This window comes from Dendronephthya gigantea, unplaced genomic scaffold (assembly GCF_004324835.1).
Source record: "Dendronephthya gigantea isolate DGI-Jeju-01 unplaced genomic scaffold, DenGig_1.0 000080F, whole genome shotgun sequence".
NCBI lineage: Eukaryota > Metazoa > Cnidaria > Anthozoa > Malacalcyonacea > Nephtheidae > Dendronephthya > Dendronephthya gigantea.
In genome coordinates this window covers 239,142-252,234 of record NW_021163090.1, presented here as the reverse complement: position 1 = coordinate 252,234, position 13,093 = coordinate 239,142, and the positions used below count along the sequence as shown (strand labels likewise).

Below are 13,093 nucleotides of genomic sequence, written 5' to 3'. Positions count from 1 at the left end.
TGACCATACCACTGTCACCATACCAAAGTGACCATACCACAGTCACCATAACCAATGTGACCATACAACAGTCACTGTACCACAGTGTAGTATCAAAGTGACCATACCCCAGTGACCATAACCTACCTCGGCTTGAAAAGTTGAGAGCACCATTTTCTTTTCTAAAAACATCATATAATTCTCAAGCAATGAACGATGAAAAAGGAATAGATTCATGTCTTTACTTGTTCCATGTTCAAGATTAATAATAATAAAGATACAATGTAAACTAGAGAAATAAATACTTATTTAAGTAATGGTCAGTATTGCGTTGTAATTTATTTTCTTTGTCTAGGATTTTCTATATAATAACAACTTTGCCTTAATTCAAACTCAGATGTAACGTCACCCTGTCAGCAGAGTCTAAACCTCGCGGATTGTCCCTGACTGGTCTCTGACTCTCTGACAATCGATTGACTCTGCTGGTAAGGTGATGTTGCTTTAGGTTTTAACTACTTAATTTCAGCTATTGCACATTTAAAAAACATGCATGCAGTTACTACAATTCTACAGTCAAGCGATTTCGGCAAATTTAGACGTTTTTCACACTATAGTTGATTAGTTAGCACCGGGAATTTAGCAGTTCGTTGGGCCAACATGGCGTTAATTAGAAAATAATGTTCATCTAGTAATATCTACAATGCTCTCTTTCACTGCGCTTCCATCTGCTAACTGTCAGTGCTTCCCTGAACTGACGTACTGCGTCCACTTCTACAAAACCCAGAAGAGATCAGGCTAGCCTGACCGCATGTAGGAAAAGCAGGCAAAGTACCAAGGCAACTCGTATGCTGCCATCGTTCAAAGTTCCAGAACTTGAAGGAGGTTCTGTAGCCCGAACATTTTTAATCACAATAGGCGCCTCATTGTCATCAAAATTATTTTCTACTGGTTCCGTAGTGGTCTCTGTTTGCTCAGTGCTCGTCATATATGTGGGCCCAGGGGTTGTGGTGATCTCCAGGGGAAACGTTTCACAAGACTGAGCGACTTGATCATAATCCAGAGGACCTAACTTCTTGCCAGGTCCACCAAATCCAACATACATTTCCTTGCGTTTTTCATCCTGAAGAGTTCTTATAAGAACTTGTGTTGCAGTCCCCTTAGGTAGAACATACCCAATCATTGCACAGCCACCAGTTTTCACAACATCCTGTGTCTTTCCCACCTCCCATTCGCCTTGCACACCACATGTACCCTTGGCTGCGGTATTGAACACCTGTTCGTAGAATCGATTACGAGGAGTCATGTACATGTGATTGACATACAACTCGTACACAACACCACCGGGCACCTCAACTGAGTTTCCTATCAAGCGAATAGTCCCAACTGTGTGAACTTCCAACAGAGGTTTCTGGCACATGTATGGGCTTAATTTCAATGTATGGTCCATTTGGTAAAAGGCAAAGTCGACATCATTCCCACTGAATGTGTCAATTTTCGTCGTCCAAAAATCACGGTTTATCTTTTGGCAACGAACGCTCGCCCAAACACCATCCAAGCTGGTTGCGTTTCTTTTGTAAAGTTTGGGCGGATGTTTGAGCCTCGCGAGACCAACCCGAGAGCAAGTTAAACACATCCGAGTATCATGACGGACTAGCGGCCATTGAAATTGATAAACAACGCTGTTTTTAGACTTTGTTAGATCAACGACGGTTTGAAGCAACAGATCTGATCTATCTCCTCCTGATGGCTCGTGTGTTTCAAAAGCTGCACCGCTAGCGAACTCCCTCTTCTCGACGCCCAGAGATTTGAGGCATTCATTATTCGAGATATCCTTTCTATATACGCTATAGACAGCAACAGCATCAGGGGAAGTTCCTGAGTCGGACGTTGTCAGGTTTCCGGAGCAAGATCTGTTGTATTTCTCTTCAATTTCTATTTTATCTTTGGTCGTATATACAGCGATGCTCAAGGACGTGATACTTAAAGTAAGATTCTTCTTAATGTAGTTGGTTTTTCCCTGCAGTTTCAAGCCGTATGTTGGGTGGACACAGTCTTGGTCCCGGTAAAAATAATAGTAACCAATCCATCGTTTGTTTCTGGTAACCTCGATTGAACGAAGTAAGAATGAGGTTCTCATTTTGTTTTGATTACGCTCCTGTATGCGACGCAATTCACATCTAAAAGACAGAGAAACGTTGGGAAAATTAGACAAATATCAGTGCGAAGCTACACAGAGCAAATTATTATAACTGTAAGTGCTGGATAAAAAAAACATGCACATGTAGGCTGTATGTCTTTTAGGTAGTTCAGACACAAAGGTACTGAACTCAGTCACCTCTGCTCAGAAACGAAAGGCACTGACCTCTATGGCCAGCTACAGCTGAATCTAGAAGCAAGACAATATCTTAACAATATTGTCATTTACGTTTTTTTACTTTTTTATGTATTTGTTCAGCCATTTTTTAATCGTATGTATTTCCCCATGGGCTAGACAGAGACTTTAGGATACTTTTGGGAGTATTAAATCCGCTTATATAAATATATACGGAAGGCGAAAGAAAGGTGTTAGTCATGTTTCACACTGTCGCATACAAAAGAAAAGCTTAAAATTTGCAGATTACAATTCAAGATAAACGCCACTCGCAGAAAATCAGGAAAGAATTATGAATGATAAGATTGTTGTGGTGCAAGACACCTACGGGTCACAGTTTCCACTTTGTACATTTCTATAGGTACGTCAAACATTGCTATTTTAAAGGACGTTACTTCAGTTGCTAATTCAGTCAGGAAGATACTTTTGCTCCGCCTGTAAAGAACTCACGAGACCCCCTTCCATAACAACAAAAAATGACAACCACGTTATCGCTAAGTTTAACAATCAATCAAAAGTTTACTTTTTAAGACCGAAAACATCGCATTTCAAACTTGTGTTGGCTCGTGAAATGTAGTCGTTGATAATGATCTTATTTGTAATTTAAAAAATGTACTTTTTAATGTTGTAGAGATAAATGTTTTTTCTTGTCTCTTGATCATTTATCCAAAATGTTTTAATGCTAATTGATGTTATCCATTATCCCTAATGAGCCTCAATTGATGACAAAGCCCTCTTAACCAGACCTATTTCAAAACAGTAATCTCCTTCAACTGCCATAGAAGCACGCAAAGTGCAACAGGTGATCACCAAATATAGGAAAGATTATATGTAACACAATAGTCTTGATGTTTCAACTATTGTACAACGCACGGAAAGTCTAATCTCCCAGAAATTGAGTATTCTAACACTGTTTACACTATACATTTCAAATTGTACCAGCTATAAAACCGTAACGTCTTTTTGAATGCTTTTTTGGCAGTTCTGCATTGCGCTGTGTGTTAGAATGAATGAAGAATGCTTCAAAGCTTTGGTATACGATTTTACAGTGGAAAGAAGACTTTTGAAAATATCATGTTCATCCAAAATCAAGGAATAAAATACATAACTTTCAGGAAACTTCCCCACTTGAAATTCAAGAATTATAAAACCAAAGTTCAGGTTTAAGTGGAGGATATTTACTTGGAATGCAAGCCACGCAATAATATGTCTGATCTTAGCGCTGACAATATCGATATAGATGTTAATCGGCGAATAAGTTCTGGCAAATATTTGTAGTTTACCCAGACCCTGATATCTGATCATTTAATACCCAAGTTGGACATCAACTTAATTGTAATAATTGCATGTCTTTTAATTTGTAATAAACAACGTGAAACTTTCCGCATGCTAACTATAAAAAATGAAAACTGTAATTGAGTGAAACCAGAGGTTTTGATTTCAAAATAACCATGCAACGAAGGGTAAAAAGGTTTAACCTTTTGATTACGAGGGTTAATGTAAAACGATGACTGGTCAAAAACAGCTGGTTTATGAGAAAAACATAAACTATAAATTTCTTATATCCAAAATGGCAATGTTTCACACAAGAGAAACGCAAGGAATCACTTGCGGCTGGTATTGAAGAAGACTTTTGACAAATTTTTACAAATGACCACGCCACGTATACCTCATGCAATCAGAGAAGGACTGGTGTCGAGCACACTTTCGCTGTTTGCCTGAAGCTTGTCACACATTAATAATTTTTTTCACTGATTTTTTAGAACGTTTTAAATCTTATGTCTTTTTGAAGCAAACGATCTGGATAATTCTATTTATGATAAGATACAAGGTCATGTTGCAATAAATAACAAATGTTTTCTAGAACTGAGGAGTGAGGACTATATACGTCTCATGATTCTTTCCTTCGCAGAGGAAGATATACAATTGAACATGATTAAACCAACCCTATATAGCTGGCCCAACATACAATACAAATATTGAAAAGAATAGGAAGAGAAAGTATTCGTAACATTATAATTTTTAATAAATCTTTTAAAACACAATATAACAAGATTAAAGAAAAGTCATATGTAAATTTCGTGCAATAAATTATCCTGTCAAGATCAAATACCCCGAAGTATAATAACACGCAAGCACAGTAGACATCGTTTTTCTTTTGTTAAAACATTAATTTGGTTTGAAACTTTCTATGATTACTTTCATTTTACTCGATCTTAAAATGTAAATATACATGATCCAAAATTCTTCATGATCAAAGGTAATTTGTACAGAGTAAAGTAGTCACTAAATCGTGATCCTGGTTCTGAATTTGCTTGTTTTCACACTCTCGACAATAAAATGAAATACCCGCCTCTTTCCGAAGTATACATTTTAATCCTTCGTGCACAACAATTGACTTTTTGTCTTCCGGAGATCAGACAAGAGTGTCAAGTATATAGTTTCAACCGTAAGAGCAAAACATTTATCGAAGTTTTAGCGATATGCATGCAGGGGTCTATACTTTGAGACAAGTTTGTTTCCTCCGGGTAAAGATCACTAAAGATTTGGTTGGAGTTAAGAGAGTTTTAGGCAATCTTTTAAAGGGATTAGAAGAATATTTTCGTATAAGGATATGGCATTTCTTCGTCAAAGTATAAACCTCCTCAACAAGTTCATCTTTTTGGCCATAGAGCGTACACAAAATGATATATTTCACGGAGATAATCAAAAGATAAAATGGTTAAAAAAGAATAAAGACAAAGGTTGTTTTGGTGGCGGGTTTCAGGCTCTTGTCAACTGTTGACTGATAAAGATACTAATGTGACAAATACCATTGTAGTGAATCTAGGAAACATCACGCAAGAAAGGAAATGTTCTCAACTTCCTTATTATGCATTTTGATTACCCTGCTTTGTGAGGGAAACACTTCAACGTTACACCTGCCTTATCTTCATGTTCAGTCAATCGCCTAAACTTCCTTAGCGCGTGCATTATTTTGCATGGAAAATATCGCATGATGACAGATGCTTTTGTGATTCAACTCCTTACTCAGATATATATCACAAACTTCGGAATAGGGCTATCGCATAGAAGAAGTTTTGTCGCTGACAACCCGACGCCAAGTTAGGATATAGATATAGTTTTGATGGGGAAGATAAAATACCAATATTTTGATAAAACTTGAGATGAATTACGCTGTTTATATACATGCTCGTTTATTACGAATCGATAACCATTATAGGCTGAAACTACTCCAGACCATGAACTCAGAGTCCGAACTCAAAAAAACGTATTTAGATCTTTTAAAGAATGTCGATATCAGCAGGTATATCAGTTTGTTTCATAGGCTGGATAGAGCTAGCTACCCTTTTAAACTATTTAGTGTGAATCTATTGTTAGTCTATATTGTGAAAAGATTTAAAGATAATATAACTCAAGTTGTAACAGAGTCCGAGATCGTGTTTATGAAAATGACAAGACACAAACTACAAAATGAGATTTTACACAAACATCGAAGTCTTACCTTGGGCTTACAAAGGTTCCTTTATAAATATTATCTGGTTGTTTTGACTTCAGAATCTCCCCGATGTTCTCCATAGCGGCATTACATTGTCCAGCAGTAAGTTGGTAATTCGCCAACGATTCTCTTGCACAAAGAAAAACTAGAAGAAGAAACATGAAGGAATTAGGATAGCAAGAAATATCTGGGACATTCAAGGCAATACGTGCCATAGAGGGCTATGAATAGACTGCATGTGATATAGGTAAGTTGATTTTGCTGCACTTGTTTTTAGTGACATTTTTCTTTCTTTCAATATGCCATCAACATTCCTGCAAATTGACTATCACTTCACAAGCTTCTGATTCCCAGTAACGGTAGGTTTAGACCATGTATGAAGAAATGTGTATATTTAACGTGAATAAACAGCTGACATTGATATACATAATAATTAAAGCGGTACATCATTGTTAAAAGCACGAACCGACGACTGATTGAACCACATAACATATACACAAGGACTTACAGAATGCCAGGGAAACAATTAATCCTGATGTTGTCCCCATGATGACTTGAACGTTTTGATGATGGTCGAGTTGTATGCAACAGCTTATTATACCCTCGTGTGACACGCTGTTTGTTTAGATAATAATGTGTTCCAGCGCACACCAAGAAATGTAAATATAGAGAGGCCGCGTCCGTGACGTCGGAACAAATACTAGATAGTTAAGATATGCGAGAATTTGACAAGCATAGTCTAGGCTATGAAAGCTGTCATTAACTTAAGCATATTACGTTTGTCGCCGCGGGTCGCCACATTAACAAAAGTTGCGTTGAGTAAGCTAAACAAGGCCATGATGAAAGCTATTAAACTTTGCATAAATCGCGCGCATCGCGTGCGCCAATGCGGCCACGAACGTGCACGAGAATTTAGCGCACTCGAAGCTTATCTTACAGCAGAGCAAAACCAGAATCCTGTAAAAACAAACTAAGTATTTTCACACCTGAAAATAATTCAACATGTTTGCATTTTTCCGACTCCACAGCCTTATCAGACGATGTCAATCAAACCCTTGTTAAGGTCTAAGCACTTTTCCTTACAACTCCTTAACATCGATCTACAAACACAGAAACTGTACCCTCGCGGGTAAATGTAAATCGCCCAATCCTTTTACAAGCAATCCTGTAGTGGTTTTATTCATTCAGAATAATATTAATAATGGGATCGTTTCTTATCTACAATCGGCAGTATGTATTAATATATACATGCATGAGTTGCGCTCAATCGATTATCGATACCAGTTGTGGTTAAGTTTATGGGTAAATCTCGCCAAATGCTGACGCGTGCTTTCTCGCGGGTGGCGTGGAACTAGCAACAAAATTAGCTACATTTGAATATCAGTTCACAATTTAGGCAACCTGAAATATAATGGTCTAGTGTAGGTATAATAATTTATAACTGATTTGGTTGTCGTGTTTTTTTTTCTGAAATATACGTATTTTAAAAAGATATCTTAAATGTGGTGACGTATGTAAAGAAGGTATAGGTCAACAATATTTTAGCATGGTTTGGCACAGAAGTACCTGAAAATTGATATTGTGAGAATGGTTCAGTAGTGAAATTCCATGTTTAGGTGTTTGCTAGAGAACCTTTCAGGGGTCAGAAGTTGGCAGGTTGGCTTCAACCGTGGTTTCAACAACTGATTTAATCTTTGAATTGTGTATTTAGTCATTGCACAGGTTGTGACCTAGGATTGAGCTGTTGAAATGGATCTAACTCGGATTGTACACGATGTTCGCATACCACAAAATCGTGGATAGCAAAATAGCATAAGTGGATGAAACAGTAAAATATTACAAACAGTCTTTGCATGTGCAAGATTAAAGAAAGTTTAGAGATTGTCTTTATTTAATCTTGTTTCCTTTTGTAGTAATGTTGCTGACGCACTGCTCCTTATGAGAATGATTGATTAGGAAGAACAGTTTAGAAAAAATAAAATTAGTTAAGTCCATGTTTCCGCCAGTAACACTAAAATATTGTGGAAAAAAAACAGAAAGAAACATGACCAAATTATGAATGTTTTATCCTCATTGTCTCACTGCGCGTATGACTATGGTTGAGCTTTGGAATTTGAATATTGTCTAACTGAGTTTACACACTTCTTATTGTAGTCAGGGATCTGTTCATTTTAAAACAACCATTGTGTAAAAGTTTAATAAATGAAGATGCCAAAGAATTCAATTTGCTTTATTATTGCATGTAGAGTGTTTTGATAGCATATAGATCACAAGAGGTAAAAAATTCATTTAATTGACCAAGTTATTTTTGTTCTTCTTAAAATTCTAAGTGCCCACTTAATTACATCTCAGAAGTCGTGAGTCCTGGGGAAAACATTTTTCAAACGTAATTCGAGTAATGCCCCACTGAATGTATCTCTTTTGTATAAACAAACAATAAGAAATAGTTTGTAATGAGGCTGGTTTGAAGTTTCAACGATGTCTGCTTCTAATCATAATAGAAGTCTAAATGTGAGGATCTATATTGTGTCACAGTACATAAGCGTTATATTCCACCTTTTATTTTCACCAGTTATATCAATTCAACTTTTCAACCGTTACGGACCGCGACCTTGAAAACCATCTCAAGCAATATCGGCATTATATTGTTTTTCCATATAGAACAGCCCCACAATGTCTCGACATTCGGGTAAATGTTTATATCCTTGTGTTTGCTTACATAGGAGCATCGCGACACCGCTCTTTTCCTCTTTCGTCTGTCTTTTCTCTTTTAGTTTGCAGAAGAAATTGAATGAATGAAAGAAAGGAATCCTAATTAGTCCAGCGTCATCAGTATTTATTCTTGAATCATAACAAAGAAACGTGACATATGGTAGATCATAAAAACTATTGATATACGTAGTAATTGGGATGAAGAATGGCTGTAATAATTAATTAGCTTGTCAATGAAAACAATTAATCACGTAGCCGACTAGCAATGTGCAAGTTATGAATCAATTTGATCCTACAGAGACTGCTCTGAGAGCTAACGACTGTGTGGTCCAGGGGAGGTAATAAAAAATCATGTCCTATTTTTTTAATAGCCCTATTGATACCAACTATAACTACGTGCAAGTCAAGTATACTCCTTACAAGTCTTCCAAGTCAAGTATATATTCCCACTAAATGCATGAAGCAACAGCACCATTCACAACCTCGTGAGTGAGGCCGTATATATGCGAAGCCTTAGGGGAGGATTACTGTTATTTTGAAATGTTGTAATTCCTATTAATCGTTTTTAAATTTCATATTTAGCCAGCTTCCGAAAGCATTATCTTAGCCTAAGGGGGTCGCGGTCAGTTCTTTTATGTAAGTTTCATAGAAGAGATATTAAAGTGTTATAAGATACGAGAGTTTATTTCATTGGGACCATATAGGTGCCAGAGGCATATATTGGTCGAAATAAGAGCACTTTGGCCATATATTTGAAGTACAGTTCCTATAATTGTGCGCGCTTCTCTTTTCAATTCTCGGAAATGAAAGCATAGCCCTTTCCTCAACATGTGAGTTGATGGTTACCACATGCACTTAGTTGTAGCAAGCCTTCACATAAAACCTTGTAAAACAAAGTTGGTATAGAAATAATTATGCAAGTCATCTTACACTTTTCAATGTTGATAAACTCAGTATAAATCTCTCAAAAGAATCGCTCGGCATGTTGTTCTTCTTATAAATTTTTTAACTCATTTTTGCATGTGAAATACAGAGAAGCAGCAGACGGTGAGATACAGGAAACTCTAGCTCGTTACAAGGTTTCGTATTTCACATATTTTTCAAGTAAAAGACGTGTTTATCGACAAAATGTTTTTACTGCACTTGAAAGACTTGGGCTTCGTGACTTAGCAGCATTTACTTTGAGAAATTAATTTCCTGTTCTACAAATCATAATCATTGCAACAATAACACTCGGGAAACGCGGCTTGCCTTGAACAAGTTGAATTGTTCACTCAAGAAAATGAAAGAGAGATGTTTAATAGTCTCATCTTGTGATTGGATTTTGTTAAAGTTCTTAAAAAATTGAAATGAAATCTTAATTTCACCCCATATGCTTTTAGTTAGAACATCATTTCACATCATTTAAAGTAAGCACGCGTATACATGACATTATGACAGTAAAAATGTCGACTGTTATCTCGAGGTTAAGCCATCACTAATGGCTATTTCTCCTATATATTATATAGGCATGCAAAAGTACTGATTTGTTAATAACGTTATTAATCACGAAATAAGTGGTTCCTGGACAATGGGAATCCTGATTTATTAACGAAAAGTTTAAAGTCCATACCTATAAAGATTAAGTCACCTGACAGCCAGACAGTGCACTGGTATTGCAGTAATCTTTTAATTGCAACAGATAGGAAATTGGGAAAAAATTGTGGTTAAAAATCGTGAAGCAAGAAGAAAAAAAGGAATAAGTCTTTTAAAAGAGTTCAAATGTACGTCATACAAAATTAATACCGGACCTTTATGTAAGCTGATTATTTCAGGCCCATGATTATTGTATAAAGAAGAATGATTTTTGGAAGCAATATTGGACCTACATTGTTGCAATTATCCGCGAGAAAATAAACAACGTGATAAGTCTTAATCTTATACGTCAAACTAAGATTAATTCAAATATTTAAGCTATCAGAGTTTCCAAAGTATACAAATTCTGAACAACGCCCAATTTGTGCATTTGGCAATGTTGCAGTGTATGAGTGGATGAATACGCTTAATATGATTAATATCCATCAACAAACTTGTGAATCCTTTATCCTTGGTTTTTAAAGAGAATCAGGACAAATGTAAAAACGTATCTCTGAGACTCTGACGAACATGGATGAAACAAGATTAAACGATTTGCCAAGGTTAAAAGAAGAAACGATTAAACAAGATTAGAGATTTAACAATTTAATGAACAATTAATTAAGGCCTATTTAGACTACGCCATAAGTTGTTTGCAATTATAATTCTGACGAATGCAACCTATGCACAATCTTCATTCAATTTTGTACAGGTTGGAATTTAAAGTGTGTCACGTTTGTAGTTTGTTCATACGTTCACATACGCCAGGATACGAATCAAATACGACAAATCGCATAGTGTAAAAAAGCAGATTTAGTAGTTGTTTACAAGAAAATAGATCAATCGTCAGGCTTTTCTACATGAAATTATTCTTCGTTGCTGGTGGGATAAACGGATTTGCTAATTTTGCTTATGATACAAAAGTGCTTTTGACTTAAATTCGTATTTAACAAGCAAATCTCCACGCCAAATTGAAAGGTCTTGCAATGATAGGCAATACTCGACGATATTTACAATTAGATGAGACGAAGTTCAGTTGATCCTAACAAAAATAAACGTCTGACTTACACAATCATTAGTCAAAAACAGGACCATTGCAGCACTGCAGGATGATTCAATACTATGTGACTGTTTCATCCTATATTTCATCATCAATATCAATAACAGTGTTAAGTTCATACAGTTAAGTGTTACGTTTGTTGTACTGGGTGTGTCGGCCCATGCAGTCAAAATTTTTCTATTTTTTCTACCGTTCACACGCCCGCACACATCACTTTTACCAACGCGTAAGGTTTACTTCAATTTTCACATCGTTTTATAAACAGGCTTAAAACGTGACGCAGATTAAAATCGGCTCATTTGTTCTGACATTCAAATTCCTGTGCGTGTACGTTTGCACCACGTCAACATGCAACACCACACATGCGATTGTAAACTAAATCGTGCAGTAACTAGTCGATTCTTAATTACTGGATTACCAGCACCTCGACCAGCGCCAACTGCATGGTCATGAGAATGATAAACATCTCTCTGGCCACTGTGAGCCAATCCTGCGAAATAATGTGAGGGGGATACATTGTTTTGCTGATAGGGATAAGATATGTTTTATCGCATTTGGTTTACGTAATGATGTTGTCGTGCAATATGGCTTGATTTGCTAGAAATATGGATATTTCAAATTGTGACAAATAATTGAAAATTAGAAAAATTTGAAGTGCTTTAATTGAGAAATCCCTGAGGGGATTACTATCAAATTTCGGTCAGATGATTTTCAGACAAGTCAACTGCTTGCTTCTTGTACTGCTGGAATAAACCTCTGCTCGAAATGATTTTTCAGAAAGTCTTTCTAATCACATCACTCTATCACGAAGGAACCAACTTTACTAGCGCTTTCAAACTTGAGCTAGATATCCATCTATGATCCATCCAATGCCTAGCAATGCATTGTTCTCACTAGTAAATTATAGTCTTGTTCCGTTACATTGCATCCAATGTTGCAAAGGTTACACCGTTACAGGAACTAAAATCGGAATGATTAGGTTTAGAATGAGGCAGGCTTAACATAGTTCAACCTTTGAAGGGTTTGACATGCACAGCACGAATTTCGAGCACTTTTCAGATGCAACCCGCTGGGGCTATTTTTATGTTTATAATCCAATTTCAACAGCTATTTTGCTTATTTTGCTAATGAGCTGAGGTCAGCTACTGAATTCAACGTCATTTCGTGTGAGATCCTGCCAAAATCCAGAAGAGAAATAGATTGTGAAACTGTTAACTGTTATTTCCTTTCCTCTGAACATCTTTCAGGGTACAGGAAAATGTTGCTGACAATATGACCTCATTTAAATGGAAGAGTTCAAGACCCTGTTAGGCTTCTGTTAGGCTAATATCTCACCATTCTGTGCCCTGAAGTAAAATTTTTAGAAATTTGACAAACATGTTTTCTACAACCATGTTTAGTCATAGCCTAAATATATTGTTCACAACAATTTTTTCAAGTATTTTTTCAACTAATCGGCTTTATGCATCGCGGGGAAAAGCTTTGAAGATATCGAAAGTATCTGTACTTGAAAGTAAAAACAAGATTAAGCGCATCAACAGATCAACTTTAGTCTTTTTAGACTCGAAATCTCGTTTCATTCTGGGACAACATAATGACCGCCATGATTAATCTGTACGAGTCTAATCTTCACAACGCATAACTGACAATGGTTGGGGGTCTGACAATGATTGAACACTTTTTGTTTATGGCAATATTTTCTGATTTTTAGAACGGAGAAAAAAGCGAAATAATCAAAATAAAAATGAACAGATGAAAAGGGGAATCGTCTGTTCTCCTACTTCATTAAAATTTTACTGTCCATATACCGAACGATCGTTTTAGAAATTAGAATTAAGTAACTTTCCAGCCTGTCAAA

General features: G+C 36.4%; 1 protein-coding gene across 1 annotated transcript; it reads right to left on the bottom strand.

The window, feature by feature from the left end:
- Positions 1-222: 222 nt before the first annotated feature.
- Positions 223-6,541, bottom strand: LOC114532795 (protein APCDD1-like). The gene is made up of 3 exons (XM_028554387.1): positions 6,358-6,541; positions 5,856-5,994; positions 223-2,156 (listed from the first exon to the last, which is right to left on the bottom strand). Exons 1-3 carry the CDS (start codon positions 6,395-6,397, stop codon positions 770-772), a joined length of 1,566 nt encoding a protein of 521 aa, XP_028410188.1. The 5' UTR covers positions 6,398-6,541; the 3' UTR covers positions 223-769.
- Between the last annotated feature and the right edge of the window lie 6,552 nt (positions 6,542-13,093).

What these genes read in the sequence shown, in the direction of transcription:
- LOC114532795 (XM_028554387.1), bottom strand. Translation starts at nt 6,397, where the DNA reads ATGGGGACAACATCAGGATTAATTGTTTCCCTGGCATTCT. An exon ending in AATTGTTTCCCTGGCATTCT is followed by an intron (nt 5,995 to 6,357) that starts GTAAGTCCTTGT and finishes TTCTTCTTCTAG; the next exon opens with TTTTTCTTTGTGCAAGAGAA. An exon ending in GGAACCTTTGTAAGCCCAAG is followed by an intron (nt 2,157 to 5,855) that starts GTAAGACTTCGA and finishes TCTGTCTTTTAG; the next exon opens with ATGTGAATTGCGTCGCATAC.